A 17,911-nucleotide genomic window follows, 5' to 3' on the forward strand; every position below is an offset into this window, starting at 1 on the left:
GCTCTGTTGATGCATAGCGTCACGTTCTCTAGTGTCTATGACTTGCTGAAGTGTGAATATCCAGGAATATTAGGGACTCTGTAGCTGAAACCCTTCACGTCTGGAAATGTCTCAAGCTTCTCATTTTTAATGGAAAAGGAAGCATTTACATTTTCTTACAGCTTTGCTTTCAGTGAATACTTGTGCTTCCATGAAGAGCAAGGATTTGCATGCTCTGAATGGAAGAAATGTAAAGAAAGAAAATATGTGTATGTTTGAGAGGCAGATTAAGAGAATGTGCCTATCACTACTTATACATTATAGTTACATCTACTAGTGTGGTACTTAAAAAGATTTCTTAATATAACTTATTAGTTTTTTGAGAGCTGCTCTGATGTTGTATGTAGTGGTTTTGGCAGTGTGCAACTTATGATCATAAGATAGCGAAATAGTAGTAAAAGGCATGCTTGTCAGTACTTCTAATTTAATTTCTTTTAAAAAAACACTCTTTTAAATCACCAGTGAATTATTTCACACTCGTGTCTGCTTCATTCATCTTGCCATCTTTGGGGGCAGGCAAGAGAACATTAGATAATTACTGGTATAAGCTGTTCTCATGTACAGTTAGTGGCACAGAAAAACTCTTATTGGGTGCAGGTGAATATAGTCTGCCAGGGAAAAGAGCAACACTTAGAACTTGGAGCTACATGGATAAGAGAAAGATGAGGACTATGAGGTGAGGACTCATCAAAGGTATATTAGAAAAAAACTATTAAAAACACTGTAATTGTATGTCTGGGGAGGGCTAGTATTATCATCACCATGCTTTGCCACGTTAATTTTTTTTCCAAACAATTTACACAAGCAAGGAAGAAATGGCCCTTACTACAGAGAAATTAAACACAGACCAAAAAGCTAAAGCAAGAACACATTTGGCAAAAAATTTCAAAACTGTCTTGTTGACATTTAGTGTTAAATTTTGGATGACTCAAGGGGGTTGAGAATTTTTTTCTGAAAAGAACATAGAATATGTAACCTCTCCCACTTCGAGAGCTGAAGACTGGGATCTGAATATGGAATAAAATATTTGAAAAGAACTCTGTCTCAGAAAGTAGTGTCTTACCAATTAAGTTGTATTATCTGGTCCTCTGCTGCCAGCATAGTCCAATAGAAAACATTGTTTGATCTCTCACAAAGATAAATTGGACTCTAAATTGTTAGGAGTATTGGGAATATAAGGTTTATGATCACAGAGCAAAAGAGTGTAGGAGACACATAAGGACACATGTCTGAAGAAGACCTCTTATTCTGAGAAAAATCAATAGGCAAAAGGGACAAGAGGTGCAGTTCAATCCACTTATGCTTCTTGTGCTCTTCCAGAAGGTCAAATCCACATCAACCTGAAATCAGGTTTTCTTTCTAAAAGTATTGATACCTATTTTCATCAGTTTCCACTTTCAAATAATATATATACTACTCTTCGAATTGAGTTTCTTATTGAACACTTAGTGGCTGCTTCCAGCAGCAGTCCTCTGCATCATGTAGCTCTCACAGAAAGTATTTTAGAAAAATTATACCATAATTGCAGTTTATGTTAGATAAACTAGTACATTAAAAAACCTCAAACAAAATCTGCACCTAAAGGAGAACACACATTTATTTTTCCCCAGCCTAACTGAAAAGAGGTTGTCTATAGCCTTCTAAGTCCAAGTATATTCTTAACTTTAGATTACTCTACAAAATAAAAATGAAACAAACATTTTCTGTCCTTTTCAAGATGGTCAGATTTTGTTGTTAGCAAACTGCAAGCTGGTTAATTTTTCAGGAATGCTTTCTGGAACCTGGTACTGCTTCTATGAGCGTACAATTTATATGTGAGAACTGCAGGGTGAAAAAAAGAAATACATATTTAGGCATGCAAAGGCACAGCTACACTTTTCTTCTGTGTTTTAATTAAAAATAAGTTTTTATTAATTAAAAAACCTTCAAAAAAAACAGGTTTAGTTAGAGGTTTATACTAAACCTATAGCTCCTAAGATTACAAATTACAGTTACTATGTATCAATATTTTCCATGAAAAAATATGTCATTCTATGGGAATTAATAAACAACAAACCACAACCTGTTCATTTAAAATACAGGTAACCAATATAGACATGTTGCATTGTTTCTATATTAATGATAAAGTGAAACTAGATTTACTGTAATTATATTTAAATGTCTCAATTGAAAACGTGCTTTTTAGTTTGGTTTATGAAGACCAAGGGGGCAAGTACTAGGAAACTTGCAAAAAATCACCGATATTTGTGAACTATTTGCAATACTTACTCTTTCAATAAATGACACAAGTAAGTAATTAATTCCTCTTAATAAGAGAATTTTTTTGCTATGAATCCCATTTTTTAACAGTGCAGTATCAGTAAACATTTTTAGTTACTTTGTTGCAATTCCCTATCTATAAATTAAACTATCATTTCCTGTAAAAAATTGCTTCCCTTTATTTTGCCACTAATGAATTCTTATCACCTGCTTCAGTGGCTAGAATTTTTTTTCCTCTCTATCTAGATTACTTCTTCTGAGACTCTGATTTGTGAACCGTTAATGATCTGTGACCTCTGAGCCTCAAAATAAAATGATCTGTGAGCAAAAGCTATTTGGGACTGGAGAGCTGGAAAGCATACCAAGTCTTTTTTCAATAAGTACTGTGTAGAATGAAAAACCTGGAGAACACATGAGTTTCAAAGATGCATATCTTAATTTTCCATTTTCGGGAAATAATCAGTTTTTCTCGTGGATTAGCATGACAATTCACTTTTTTTTCCTGGGAATATTGTGCAATATTCTGCCTTTGATGTTTTTTACATTTATTATCTTCTCATTGAATTTGGTATGAATCTGGCTTAGAGTGATTAATGAAGACATTTATTAAAAAAAATAATGTTATTACTGGACCCAGTTTAAACTTCTTTTCTGTACTGTAGGCAGGGCTAATTGGTAAGAATGTATTGTTATAAATAGAATAGAGATGGACTGTCTCAGTTTCATCTATCAGCCACTGAAAGTAAAATGTTTTTAGTTACCTGACCTCCATACTGCTTTGTACTGCATTTTCTGATGGGTTTAGGGGTTCATCATTTCTGTTTTCTTAACAGCTTTCATTGTAAATACCCTTTTTAACTGTAACAAATTATTGAGCCTTAGAAATGATGATAAAAATATGGTTCTCTTACGTGTCATCGTATACAGAATTATTGCATTTTTAATATTCTAAACTATGGAACTTTAAAATGAAGATTCCTCTGAATGAAATGTTCTGTGTTTATTAAAATTTTAAAATTTTTAAACACCAAACCATGTTTTTTTAAATGCCTGTGGACCCAATTTCATTATATGCTTCTTTTCTGATGAACACTGATCTCAGAAGGAATTTTTTTTCTCACAGTCCACTTAATATGATGCCCTTTCATTTATCAGTGTACTGAAATTATTTCTAAAAAATCCATGTTTCTACTGAGCTATTTCTATAGATAATAAATATTAACATCCAAGCAATATTTTATAAGTTTGGGGACTAATGTAAAATATGGCAGATGTTAAAAAAAGTTCCATCTATGTCAAAGGGATTAGTACTGTTACTAAATTCTGGACTGTGAAAGGTGAAGATATAGGTCATATTTTAAGCTACTTTAAATTTTTTTTTTCTGCATTGTATCTATGCTTACTAGCATTTCCCTATTATCTGTCCTACTGAACTCACCCATTATGGAAGAAGACATTACATAAACTACTACCAGACGAGCAGTTCTTGTGGATGATAAAATAAATTTCTTGTGTTGGAAGTTGGCCATTCTATCTCCACATACTTTTAAAACCTATGGTGATATACACTCAGATATGTAGTAAATTTCAGCATTAAATGTATTAAATGTTAACTTTTTTCACTGCAGGTGAAGTGTGATCAATACTGGCCAAGCAGAGGCACAGAAACTTATGGACTAATCCAAGTGACCCTTCTAGACACTGTTGAATTGGCAACCTACTGTGTTCGTACATTTGCACTTTACAAGGTATATATACTTACATATGCTTACTATATACTTTTAAGTTGAAAGGCTGGCTATTTTTTCACTCCCCTCCCATCCCTTCCTTCCTATCACCTATCTCCCTCCTGTCACCTTGTCCTCCTTCTTCTTTCTGCTTCCTGCCTTCCCTGCCTTCCCTGCCTTCCCTGCCTTCCCTGCGTGCCTTTTCCCCTTACTTCTTACTCCCTTTCTCCCCTTCCTCTCCTTTCACTTTTCTCTCTTGTTTCCTTCTAACAGCACTGAACATTGAGACTTCTACATTTTCCTTATAACATGAAGTTTTGTAAGTTAATGCAGAGCTGTCACCATGAAAAACCTGAATACTAAGTCGCTGGCACTTGTGGTGCACAAGTGTACATTACAGTTAATGATCTTACATTGTTTGAACCTGTAATTTGGATTTTTCTCCATAGCCTGAGTTCTTTTTCTTTCTGGCTCTGAATACTATTTAAATAATTTTCACTGGTGTATATGTTTCTGCAATTGTTTCATTGAAAAGTGCCAATACCATCTCAAGTGGCAGTTTTGTCATGAAACTTTTAAATTTCATAGAATGGCTCAAGTGAGAAAAGGGAAGTGAGGCAATTCCAGTTCACTGCCTGGCCTGACCATGGTGTCCCAGAACACCCAACACCATTCTTAGCTTTCCTGCGACGAGTCAAGACTTGCAACCCACCTGATGCCGGACCTATGGTTGTGCATTGCAGGTAAGCCCAAAAGTTTCTTCAAAGCATTGTGTGTCAAGGTTACTGCTTTCTGTTTGGTTGCAGACAAAAGTATGATTTTCTTTCAAATGACTTCTGAGTCTGTCAAAGAAAAAGATGGTTGAATTGCAAATCAAGGACCTGAGTATGGCACTGCCAACTTGGGTAGGCTAGAATTATTTTATTTGGTCTATGCACAATTAATTTAATTTTAGAACATCAAAAGATCTCCAGGGAGGATGTGCGCAGGGAAATACAAATGTATCTGTGGCATTCAGAATGTGATGTGAAAAAGGAGCAGGATGGTATTGTCTTAAGAGCCTAAGTACTGAAGAAAGTGTGTTTTAAGCAATGAAACGGTTTTTGAAATTATTACTTATACTGTGTGGGAAAGTAGCAAACATGAGAATTAAGATAGATAAATTCAAAGTTTCACTGAAAATAGGTAAGACCTAAAATCTGTATTCAAGGTTAAATCCTCAGAATAGGACTTTGAGGAGCTGAAAGTGCAAAGGATTTACCTGGGGAGCAAGCTGAACCCTGTTCCAGGGAAATGAGTGCTCCATGCTTTTTGCAAAGTAGCAAACCTTCTCAGGCATTATAAGGTATGAATTAATAAAATCTGAAGAAAAAAAGTCAGCAGCTCTTAATGTTGTGGGACTAAAGAGAACAAAGAGGAAGAGATATGGCTTCTTTGGAATTTGCTGAACAGATCTTTGAGAAAGCCTTAAAATCATGTTGATAAGGACATTATCAGAACATATGTACCAATTCAGATAGAAATAAACCCCAAGATGGGTTCCCTCATTCCAGGGGTATGTTGTCATATGTTGTATAGCTTGCTGTGTAGCCCCTTTCAAAGCAAGTTCCTAAGATCACTGTTTTTTGTGAACTTCATTTTGGAATACCTTCAGTTAGTAAGGCTGAGAGCTACTACACACTGATGACTGAAGTTAAAAATGCTTAGCATATTTGAAAACCAGTCTTGCTTTTTCATCCAAAACCTGAGGAATAGTAGTTACAGCATACCACCATGTCTAGTTCTGACTTCTTAACATATTGAAAACCCAACCATGGAATCTGGTAATTTCAACACTTTTAAAGTGATTGCAAGAGGCTCCTGTGAACAAGACGGGAAAATAAAGTCAACAGGAAAACAAAATAAGCAGAACTTCAACGCTGAAAGGCACAGACTGTTTACAAAATACTAGAGAACATGGAACACAGATATTTAATGTTTACTGAAAAAACAGGATTAAAAATGTGGAATAATTATAAGTAATAACACAAATATATTCATAATGTTTGCTGAGTATTTCTTGAAGGGAGCCAAATCTTTTTGTACTTGCATTTACAGGGTCTTCAAACATTTTGATTATTGTCTAGGATTTTAGATTTCCTCAGAAACAACTTCATTAGCTTGATGCATGTATAAAATACCTCCAAAGTTGCTCGACAGTGAAGATGTTATACTCTAAATCAAAACCAAACTTAATAGAAGAAATGAATCTTCTCACTCTGGGAAAGATCTTAAGTTAGTATAATAGCCTAAATTACCTCAATGCAAAAATAGGCAAAATAAATCAGTTCTTATGGCTAGTCATTGGAAAAGATGAAATAAAATACATTGCTTGTTATCACTCAGAGATACTGATGAAGTAACAAGGCCATTATTTTCTCTTTGTCATTAGTTTTGCATGCAGATTTCATTGAAAGTGGTGGTCATGTTAGGCAGTATGATTTTATGCCTGAGGGACTTTTTTTTCCCAAATTCCTATTAATTTATTTATCAATACTCTGCAGTAAGCATAATCTGCTATACATAAGCTTTTTGCCTTATGTATAGTTACTTGAGACAGTAAGATTTCAGTCACTTCATACAACCTAACATCTAGAAAAGACTTTCACGTATCTTATTATTTTAGCAAGGTTTTTAAATTCCACTGCTAACAATTTGTCTGTGAGCAGAATTAATGAAACCAAGTTTTTGAAAAATTTAAAAATTTATGTCTCTGTAATTAAAAATTTTATCTGGCTGCACATTTAGCAGCAAGTGTTCTGGACAGTCCAAAGTTTATGAATGTGCTAATTCACTCATCAGTGTAATGTGCTGGCTATCCAACTGATAGACTAACAAGAAGTTACTAGAAGTGTTTCTCACAATATTAATGTTAATGTGAGTGTCACTTTCCAGGCATATTGTAGCAACATTATATTCAGAGATTTGTATTGCCTTATCATTTTGAATTCAACATGATTTTCTTGGGACTGTCTTGTGAAGGGCCAGGAGTCAGACTTCAATAATCCTTGTGGATCTCTTCCAACTCAGGATATTGTGTGATTCTGTGGTTATTAAATTGGTTTAAAGAAATCAAAAGAGGAACAGCTATAGAGCATCACCACAGTATTTTTAGGCTGAAGGATATGTTTTTCATACAGCAACATGAAAATACTTCCCATTTGGTTTGAAATTTAAGTACTGGACATGCACAAACATTTCATTTCAAGCTCATAAAAAAGTAATTTAAAACACTAAAGTACAAGCTCTGCATGTTACCTGGTTTTAATTAGAACCTGCTTTCCAGTTTTTTTCCTTCTCTTCTCTGTTGCTTACTTTGTAAGTTTCTCCATTCCAATCTTTCCTTTGCTTATTAGAAGTCATTTTACATTTTTATCAATTATTTTCTCTTCAAGTCTGGACTGATCTTTATTCTTTGGACCCCTCTACGTATATTCTATTTGTGTTCTTCAATTCCATTGTTTCTCAAACTCATTTTACTGTTAATATCACATTGCTGAACCATTTAATGAAATATGTTCCTACCTTTCTTAGTATTTTCTCTGAGGCAAGATTGTCATTCTAATGGTAGCATTCTCCTACTGATTTTTGTCAAGCATCTCCTTTTACTGCCCTCTACTAGTCACTTTTTTCCACTGTGATATTTTTCTGTTCTTGACAAACTTCTTGCTTTTCATTTGTTCCTTGGCTGTCCCCTAGTCTGCATCTGCAGCCTTTTTAATATTTCTCTTGTCCTTGTTCTGTATCTTGTCTGTCGTTTTCTCCTATTTTGCGTTCAGGACTACCTAAATCTCTTTTCATTAAATTCACCCACTTCATCATCCAGATTTTAAAGAGTACTTTAGACTTTCCTGACTAGAGCCAAACAATATAACACAGAATCGTATCTTATATCCTTCGGCTGTGGTAAGCAGTCTTTTGAACAATATCTCATTGAAGGAGTAATTTCAGTTTAGTTTCTAGAAGGAACACAGGATTCATGGTGGCAATTGTAAGCCATCTGAGATATCACTAATACCTTCTTTCTTGCTTCTTCCAGTACCTACCAAAGTATCAGAGCTCAAAAAATCACAATAATCACATGTTGTATAAGTATAAACAGAATGGGAGTTGCCTTTCAAAATGCGTTGGACAAAAAGAAAGAGTAGCCTCGAAGAATCTGTGGAAGCCTTTTTCTGCAAACTTTTAAACCATAGAAACTGAAAAAAAAAGCTGTCAGACAACTAAGTACAGGGAGAATTTTTCTCACCCTGTGTGGGTGAGGACTGCAAGAGCCAGCTGTCTGTATTTTGATCCTTACAGAGTAACCCCCTATTCATTTTGTATTTATAGGTACATATTGCAAGTGAAAGGTTTAGCCCAAGCTTTTCCTTACTGCATTTCTACTCATCTGCCTTAATACTGGCCAGCAGTTGCCTTTCAGTCCATTTCCCGTTAAGGGATTAAAAAGTTTTTCTAGTTTGCTCCATGGTTTTGGGATACAGCTAAATGTCCAATAGAGAATCAAGATAGCTGGAGACCTGGTTCACGAGTGGCCCCAGACCAGTTTGTATCAAAGCCTCATTTGTTGGTAAGCTAGTTTAATATCCTGTTCCTAGGAAATGGTTTTTGCATGTGTGAAGAATTTCTTTAATAACTTACAATGTGCTTGGTGGGAAGTCTGAGCTGAAAACACCTGACTACTGAAGAACCCACTCTGTAGATACTTGAATGCCCTCTCTTCACGTAACAGTGACCAGAAAAAGAAAGCATAGTTCTAACTAGTGAAATTAACTGAGAATGTACATATTACCATTCTACATGACTGAACTTGATAAGACAAGTTCTGGTAAATATGTGTCAAAGATATGCAAATGGAAATATTTTTAATAATTTTTGTGTGATGATAGCAAAGAAATATAGAATTATATGATCAGAATTCCAAAAAACATTGGTAATTATTTATTACTAATGTATATGCAACAGGCATCTTTACATGCCATTTAGACATTACTTTTGATAACCATTTGATTGCCTGTACAGTACTGAATATGAATCTAATATAGAAGTCAAAAACATGTTGAGAATTTCACAAGTATATTCTACCAGTCCAAGCTCTTATTTGTTGCTGTGGTTTAACCTCAGCCTGCAGCCAAGACCCACACAACTGCTTACTCACTCCCCTACCAGCAAGACTGGGGAGAGAATCAGAAGGGTAAAAGCTGGAAAACTCCTAGGTTGAGATAAAAGCAGTTTAATAGTGAAAGCAAGAGCTGCACACACAAGAAGGAATTCAGTCATTTATTCACTACTCCCCACGGTAAGGCAGGTGTTCAGCCATCCCCAGGAGAGCAGGGCCCCATCACACGTAACAGTGACTTGGAAAGACAAACATCATTGTTCGAAATGTCCCCCCCTTCCTTCTTCCTCTCCCCACTTTATATACTAAGCAGATGCCATGTGTTCTGGAATATCCCTTATGGTCAGCTTGGGTCACCTATGTCTCCTCCCAACTTCACATGCACCCCAGCTTCCTTGAGCTGCACCACACACTGAAACAGAGGCAAGAAGTCTGTGAAGAAAATAAATTCTACCCCAGCCAAAACCAGCACACTTGTGCTGAAAAGTTGGCAGGTTTTTAAGTGGAAAAGGTAGCTAAAATATATTCACAGGTATGTTATTTTCAAGGGAAAACCAGCATAGATTGTTGCTAAAAGAATTATGGAGCACCAAGGGAAACATCAAGGCCTAATCTAAATGCAGATTTCTTAATTTAAGTAATCAGATATTTTTGAAGGACTACCTCCATGACAAAGTATAGCTGAAGTAACATGAATGCATAATGCCACTGTACTCTTTTCCCAAGAAAAAATATAAAGTTTTCGGTCTGTATCTACTGGGAAAAATAGTTCAGTAGAGCCTCAGTCAAGGCTGAGTTAAAGTGTTCCATGATCCTTATTCTCAGTGTGAGATTAGTAAGAGAAAAGCAGATAAATTAAAGCTATATTTAAAAAAAAAAAAAATCCACAAATGAAATTTAGCAATCCCATCCTGTTTGTAGGTACTTTACATAATGTGTTCAAATCTTGGTTGGCTTATTTAGAGTAATTTTTCTGAACATTTTTCTGTGGTGGTTGAAATAGTTGATGCACATAGATGCTTTTTTTTTCATTTACAGTTATATTTTAAGACTACCCTTTCAGTTTCTTTGCACAGAAATTGAGTAATACCACAGTCCACTAGTGTCTCTGTATGACTTGCCCTAATTTGCAGAGCTGATCTAGAAAAACTTGTTTCTTTAATGAAAAAATGCAGGCTTAAACCCTAGGATTCTGCATTGGTGAGACTCTAATGTGTGGTCTAATGATAGCAGGGAAAACACACGTTTATGTTTGAAGTTGGATTAGTGCAGGCAAGCAGGTGCTAATCAGATCACAATAAACCAGCACTGGAGGGTGTTTGGAATTTTATGCCACTATGTTTTCAAAACATGACAGAAACTTTAAGTCATTGGTTCAGTAATGCTACCTAAAAGCTTAATATGTTAGTGCAATACCATATGTTTAAGTCTTTCTTGTAATACCAGCACCAAGGGGCATATCCCTAAGACACTTTGTCAAGCTTTGGCAGGTACTGTTAATGGTGGTATTGCAAACAGAAGAACTTGGATGTTTGGAGGAATGTGACTGTTTTAAGTAAATCTGTGCCTGACTACACTAACATAACCAGTTAGCAGAGTAAAAAACAAGATTATTTTCAAAAAATAACAAGCCACCATATGATACTCTATTTCCTAAAGTATAATACTTACCTAATTTTTTTCAGTGAATAAAACCTAATTTTGTTTGCGAATAAAAAATAGAACATTTAAGAAAAATAAAATACTTATCAAAGGCAATGATTTTCCAGTGGATTGTTTTATTTCACTTCTCTATCGTTTGAACTGCTTCTCTTGCCATAGGCCTTAGAAGTGCTCATTTTTTAATCCTTGCAGTGAGTAGGTTGCAGATGACTGCCTATCCTTTTTCACGGTGGGGGAAAAAACCTCCCCAGTACATATTCAGAAATATCACAAATAAGATTGAAAAATACTAGAATCTTCCTCATCCTTTCCCAGGATCCTTCAATCCAGGACCCTTCCTAACTTCCTTGGACAGCTGAAAGCTCAAGAGAGGAAAAGACAGTGAAAGCATTTTAGTATGACAAGTATTTTAATATCATAAATATTCTAAATTTTCTCTGCTTTCCCCACCTGTCTTTGTCCAGAAGTTATTGAGTTGCTACTGTATATAAACTGTGTTGGGTATCATACCTATACAAAAACACTATAACACTATTTACTCTTCAGCTGTTAGCTGTGGATCACTGTACATCTCATAATTTTTTTTTTCTCATAGTCATTGTTCACTAATAAAAAGCAGAGAGGGATAAGATTGTTATTAGAATCTCATATTGAAAAAATGTATAGTTGGTGATCCTGCTTAGGATATTTAGTTCCTCTTAATATAAAAATACAGCAATGAGTTAATGTCCATGTTTTTCCTTTTCCATCTGTATTAATAGTCTCAGCTACTCAGTCCGTGCAATCAGAGTAACTGACTGAGAGTAACTTCATTTCTACACATACCTTTATTCTTAGAAGTTATTTCATTTCAACATGTATATTATAGAGGATATGACACCAAGATTTGCAGAGTTTATGCTGTGGATGCTTCATCTCTGTTTAGGAAAGTGGAACTGGATTCACTTGATTTAGAAGTTTTTGGATGGTTTCTCTTTCTTTGATCAATTGTTGGAATTGCAGAATCTACTGGAAAAAGAGAAAGAGTCTAGAAGAAAAGTTGATAAAGGCTAGATGGAAAAAATTGGTACAGCAAGAAACTCCTTGGTAATTTTGTAATGTATGGTGTTACAGACATGGACAGGAGATGTCACAGATGTCACAAATAGAGATTTTTGATTTGCCTTCATTTTCTCACCATAAAACTTTCAAGGTTGTGAAAGGGTAGATTCTGGAAACCTTGCAGTTGAAGACCCTGGATATTTTATGCTGAATGTGCAGGAGCTCTCACCTAATTACTGAGACATGTTCATGCAATTATACAGACAAAAAGCAGCGTTCCCATCTGTATGCTGATAGAGCCAGTGATGGATGGGTAATGCTGATTTTCTTTCCTCTGTTTCAAATTGGAGTGTCACTAGTTAGAATCCTCTTGATAGAAAAGATGCCGTTCCCCAGCTCAATCCCTCTTAACAGCAGTCTGGGTCTTACTAGTTTAGGTCTCTAATTTTTCTCCTTAAATTTAGGTACTTGCATATGAAAACCTGGAAGTATGAACATGACAAGAACTACCATACCATAGCTAATGTGACAGTGTGGAAGATCTTTTAAAATTGGCCTTGATAGGTTTTTTTGTTAGAGTAGGAAAATACTGTGCTGTGTTATCTAGAAATCCTCCCTGAGGTGTCAGACACAAACTGATGCTGATCCACTTTCGAGTTAGAAACTGGTTCTGCAGAGCAAACAAGCCCTTTCTAAAACCTGAATGAAGCAGCTGTATGTACAGTATATGCTTCCATTGTTTGTAAGCATTAAAACTCATAAAGTATCACTGGAACCATTATTAAAATTCAAAAACATATAAATAACAAGTAATAGCAATATATCATCATGCAGATTCAAATAATGAAAAACACCTACTTGTGGCCTCTCTGATTAAATCAGTCATATGTGTATAAAGCCATATTTGGTTGGCACTTAGCCTGTGGTTCAGGGTATTATACCCCCCACTGGTGTGACTCAGGGCTGGTGGATTATCTTTTGAAATCCTAAAAAGCTGCTGTGACTGCATAGAGTAAGATTTGTTTTTGGTAGCAGTCAGAAATCTGTAAAGGAACATAGGGAATGCTATTACTAGATAGAATCAGTGCTCTATCTAGGCCAGTAGCCTGTCTCTGACAATGGCAAATGTCAGAAATTTCAGGGGGAAGTACAAAACTCCAATGTCAACAATGTTTCAACAAAGTTTCCTCTCCAGCAGCAAGGAGTTAGTGAGTAGTTGCTTCATGAGGATTTTGATTCTTTTCCCCTTTATTCCTTTAGTTACATAGAGAAACTGGTGTATACTTTTTTGCTTATATTCGTAATTGTACACACCTTTTAAAGAAAAAAACAGGCAGTATTAACTCTCTTTGACCTTTTTCCTTAAGTTGTTTCACACATTAAGTTAGAAGATTTTTTTTACTTTTAGTTAATTATGTGTCACTTCATTTCACTAAATGTCTTTGGACAAAAGGATTAAAACTGTGTTATTTAATGCTGTTTCATGTTCTACATGTCTACAACTTTTCCTTGAGTTCATCCATCATAGAAAACAGGGGTAGCAAAATATTCTAACCCATTCCAGTATTTGTCATGTGGAGGGAGATGGAAGTGAGTTCTCATATCCCTTGACATTTTTGCTGTCTGTCTCTGTTCCTTTATTTTGTGACATACCCTTTTTTTGGTAGCCTAAGTAACAGTAACTATTCCCTGGGGATATTTTCTTTATATATATATATATATATATATATATATATATATATATATATATTTATAAGAGGTAAGGCAGTAAAAATAGTTGCCTGATTATGCCACATTTCCTTCTAATTTGTGCAGTGGACATACTGAGGCCTGACTTTGATTTGGCCGACAAAGGGTTTCAGTTGAGCAGGTCTGCTGAAGACTGATGACTTTTCACCCAGCAACATAACCTGCCTCTCATTAAAATGTAATAATTGTCTGTAAGATTTTTTTAACAAAGGCAATGCCTTTTCCATGTGTTATCTCAAATTAAAAATATGTTGGTGCTGATAATTATTTCCATATATATATTATCATGTCCTACAAGGCCTGTAATTTCCTTTGACCTAAGATGCAGTTTGATACATTATTTGATCAGCACTCTTAGTGAGTCATTTTATCCATATGTATTTAGTTAATTGGTTATTTTTCTCCCCACCCATGTTTATATATAATATACTCTACAAAGGAAAAGGAAATCTGACTGCTTGCAGCTGAGTCTAGTAAAAGAGCAATTAGGTTCTATCAGAGCCAGCAGCTGTCCGTAATGAATTCTGAATTAAAATTATGAGTGAAGAAAAGAATCCAGCCATCTGCAGGAAATGTGAAAATATTTTTATAACCCAATAGCTGAATTCTGGAAAGGGGTATCTCTGAGATTTCCCAGCTGTACCTACATTAAATTCTGGAATATCCATAGACACGGAGTATACTGGAACACATTGCATCAACTTGGCTACCCAGCGTGTTTGGCTAACTTTGAACAGGCTGTATTTTTATCTAAAGTAATCATCATGAGCGTCTCTTTAGATCCTCTCCCCATGTCTCTAGAAGTAAAATGCAGCTTTAAAAATAGTCCCGTTATCTTTTCATGGAGGCTTTCCAATCAGTATTCTGCCCTGAATATTAATCTTTCTTCATTTTTCCTACTTTTATAGACTTATTCAGGGTCTCATCACTTACTATCAGATTTTATCAGTGAATGCTGTTCCAAGTGAATTCTGCATTGTGATGTCTATTTTTTTCTCACCTGAATTTCAAAAATAATTTTTAATGTCACAATAATATCCAAGCTCATTTTACATGTATCTTGAAACTTCTACACTAAAATTCCCATTATTTTCATTATAACTTGTCCACAATTTTTGCTCTTAAGTTCAAAATCCTGAAAAAAAGGGAAGAGATTAGTGTCTAACCTCTAAATGACAAGTCATGATTAAGAAATGTGAAATGATTCGTGGTATTAACCTTTCACAACCTGATTGTCTATGTTACAGAGAATTCATGTTGGTATAAAGATTGCAGAGGTTAAGAAACATTGTAACGAGTACCAGTAACCAAGGTCTTCAGTGGTCAGTGGAGTATTGTCAGATATTAAAAAAGGTATTTATTTTATTCACCACTTGGTCTAAAAAAACAGGGCTAGCCTTCATATGAGCTCATCAGAGAAGCCTCAGGGGTTTTTTTCACTCAATTTTCTACTGTGTAGCATCTCACTGCATTAATACTGTATTGCAACCCTTTCAGTTTAAACTAAATCTAGAGGTGGCAACTTCATGTTTGTCTCATCCTCTGAGTTTATTTTCTAGGTATATCAGTTTTCAACTGAAAAGGAAGAGACATTCTGAGATGGAGATCCAAAAAAATAGGCCTACTACCAAAGTCGTATCAGCTTCAAGGTTCAGGAGTAATTTACTGGTTATTTCCAAGTTTTCAGAGTAGGGAAGGGGGAGCAAGGGAGTGAGAAAAGATAAAAAAAAAGATTTGTGGACAGATTCATGTAGGGCTTTGAACTGTGATTGGTACTGAAAAAAAAAAAATCTGATGTGGACTGAGGAGTCCTAGTGATATGTTTTCCTTTTACTTTGTACTTGCCAGATGAAGTCCTGTGTCTGGATGACAACCTCAGCCTTCATTACTGCTCCGTCAGTCTAAAACCCAAACAGAAAAAATCCCAAGGGCAGCTGCTGTTGGCCACAGTAGGAATAGGAATGCAAACACCTAGAATCAGGGAAGGGTCCAGAGGACTCTGAACCTTGGAATCAGAATCTTAGTGGCTAGCAAGTACTTTCAAGGTCTTCCAGTTTTCCAGTACTACAGAACACATTTCTTCCCACATTCTTTAATTCATTAGCAGATAGCATCAGTTCACCTTCTGTTACTCTCAGATAGGCTAATAGCTCTTCTCTATGAAAATGTAATCCAAGCACAGAAGGAAATATTCAAAAGTATGAAGCAACTTCTCAAAACATTCCACCCTGAGAATGCAAAGCAGGTTGAACTGCAAAGAAAGCAAAAAACAGTTGTTAGCAGCAAGCAGCATAATTTCTGTTCATTGACTTCTCTGCTGTGCTGTAATCTTCACTTTTATTTATTGACTATATGATGGCAGTGTACTTCCTCTGCTAAATTACCCAGAAGTATCATTTTCTGTATCTACAGCTGTTCAGGCATAGATCTATCTTTAATTGAAGGTAACAAGTCATAGTAAGATGTACTTTCTTTTTCTAAACTCTATTTCAGTAAATTTTAGATCATTCTTTCTTTGGTGGAATGCATGATGTCAAGAAGGCTTTGTGAATGCATTGTACAGTACAAAAAATGTAAAGTATACACTGAAACTCAACAAATATCACAGGGAAGATGTATTTAGGATAGTTACTCTTTGATGATAAATACAGAATTCAGTACATTGCATATATAAGATTGTATTTAGAGAGTAGGAAAATAATGAGAATATCTGAGAACTGAATTAATTTTGAAATAAAAAATCATAGTAAATCCTTTTACACAGATAAAATAGTACAGACTAATAAGTTTATTTTAATTTCTTTTCCTTATATGTCTGAGTAATTGAAGAAATCAGACAACATAGTGATTAAGTAAGATGCATATGTAAAAGTCCTCTATGAAAAGCAGGATTATGGCATGTATGGTTATATAGAATCAACAACCATTTCTGAAGGGAAACCATGATAAGAAAAATAAGTGGTATGAAATAAGGTCAATGAACTTTTCAGTTATGTATAATTTCTGCTATTCCATCTCACAAGCAGAACAATAAGAGATTTTTTTTCACCAACAATTCATGATTTCAGGAAAGAAGCAGGTAGAATAGTTGTGATAATTTGTCCCTTTTAAGAAAGAAGAAGCAAGTTATCAAAATTAATGGTGTGCCTTTTCAGTGGTAGAGTTCCTAAAGGTGTCAGGTACCTGAAGGCTGAAGTGTTGATTCAAAAGAAGAATCTTATTTTTCAGAGTCTCTATCCAAATTCCAGCAAAATCTAATAAAAGGATTTCTGTAGGGGAAGTTGTGTCTGTAACATCTTGGTTAATACCCCTTAAATGATCCTTTCCTCTCTGAATTTCTTTTTGTGATACATGGTATTCTGTAACAACGTGTTTCACAATTTAATTATGTACTACTTTAAAAATTAATTCCTGTTTGTTTTAAATTCTCATCATTTCATTTCACAATCCTGATTCTTCTTTGGCAAGTAAAGAACGAATAGTCATTTTCTTTTCATCTCCTCTATGTAACATTAATTTATTCCTGTGTGAGGATTTGTTGTAATGGAATGTCATTGTTTGAAGGTTTGTTGAACATTACTAATGCTACATTTTTAGCCTGCATGGAAAACTCAGCTTTTAAAATTATTTTAATGAACAATTATTCCCTGTACATGGGATTTGTTAAGAGAAATTTTTGGGAGTTTTGATTCTGTGTGTTTTAATGCTTGAGAGTTTGTTTGTTTGTGTTCAAATTACAATCTCGTAAGACAGCTTCTTGTCCTTGATCTCTCCAGAGCTGTACTTGGGATTAGATGGAGAACAAATTTACTTCCTGAACATTATTACAAAAAAATATGGGCTTAAATCTGGGGCAGTTATATTTGAAGAATTTATGGCAATACTAGAATTCTGAGAATGTACAGACTGAAAGGAAAAAATCTTACTAAAGCTCCATAAAGGAAGAAAGATATAAGGCTGGCTTGTGGGTTGTGACCGTCCCATGCTTTTGTCCACTACCTATGAAAACTAGGGAGAGTTCTAGACTGAGCTTTATCTGCTTGTAGTGGAATACTCTGTTGTCTGATTTTTTTTGTTCCATGTTCTTTTTCAGACATTTTATGTGGCTTCAGTGATAAATATTGTTGCCTCCATGCATAGCCTAGGGATGAACAAAATTCAGTCAGTAAAGTCTTCCATTTGGTAAAGCACTGCACCTAAGAAAGTGCTGTATACCATCCTTGTTGTCTGGTATCCAACCATAACCACACTTGAAGATAAATTCTCAAAGGTCTCT

General features: G+C 35.1%; 1 protein-coding gene across 50 annotated transcripts in view; it reads left to right on the forward strand.

Moving 5' to 3' along the window:
* PTPRD (protein tyrosine phosphatase receptor type D) overlaps positions 1 to 17,911 on the forward strand; it is a 1,180,356-nt gene that overhangs the window by 1,141,180 nt on the left and 21,265 nt on the right. For all 50 annotated transcript variants that reach the window (XM_032097314.1, XM_032097313.1, XM_032097327.1 and 47 more), the window contains 2 exons: positions 3,927 to 4,046; positions 4,614 to 4,768. In XM_032097314.1, coding sequence (XP_031953205.1) covers positions 3,927 to 4,046; positions 4,614 to 4,768 — 275 coding nt within the window. The remainder of the gene's footprint in view (positions 1 to 3,926; positions 4,047 to 4,613; positions 4,769 to 17,911) is intronic.

Source organism: Corvus moneduloides, chromosome Z (genome assembly GCF_009650955.1).
Source record: "Corvus moneduloides isolate bCorMon1 chromosome Z, bCorMon1.pri, whole genome shotgun sequence".
Classification (NCBI taxonomy): Eukaryota; Metazoa; Chordata; class Aves; order Passeriformes; family Corvidae; genus Corvus; species Corvus moneduloides.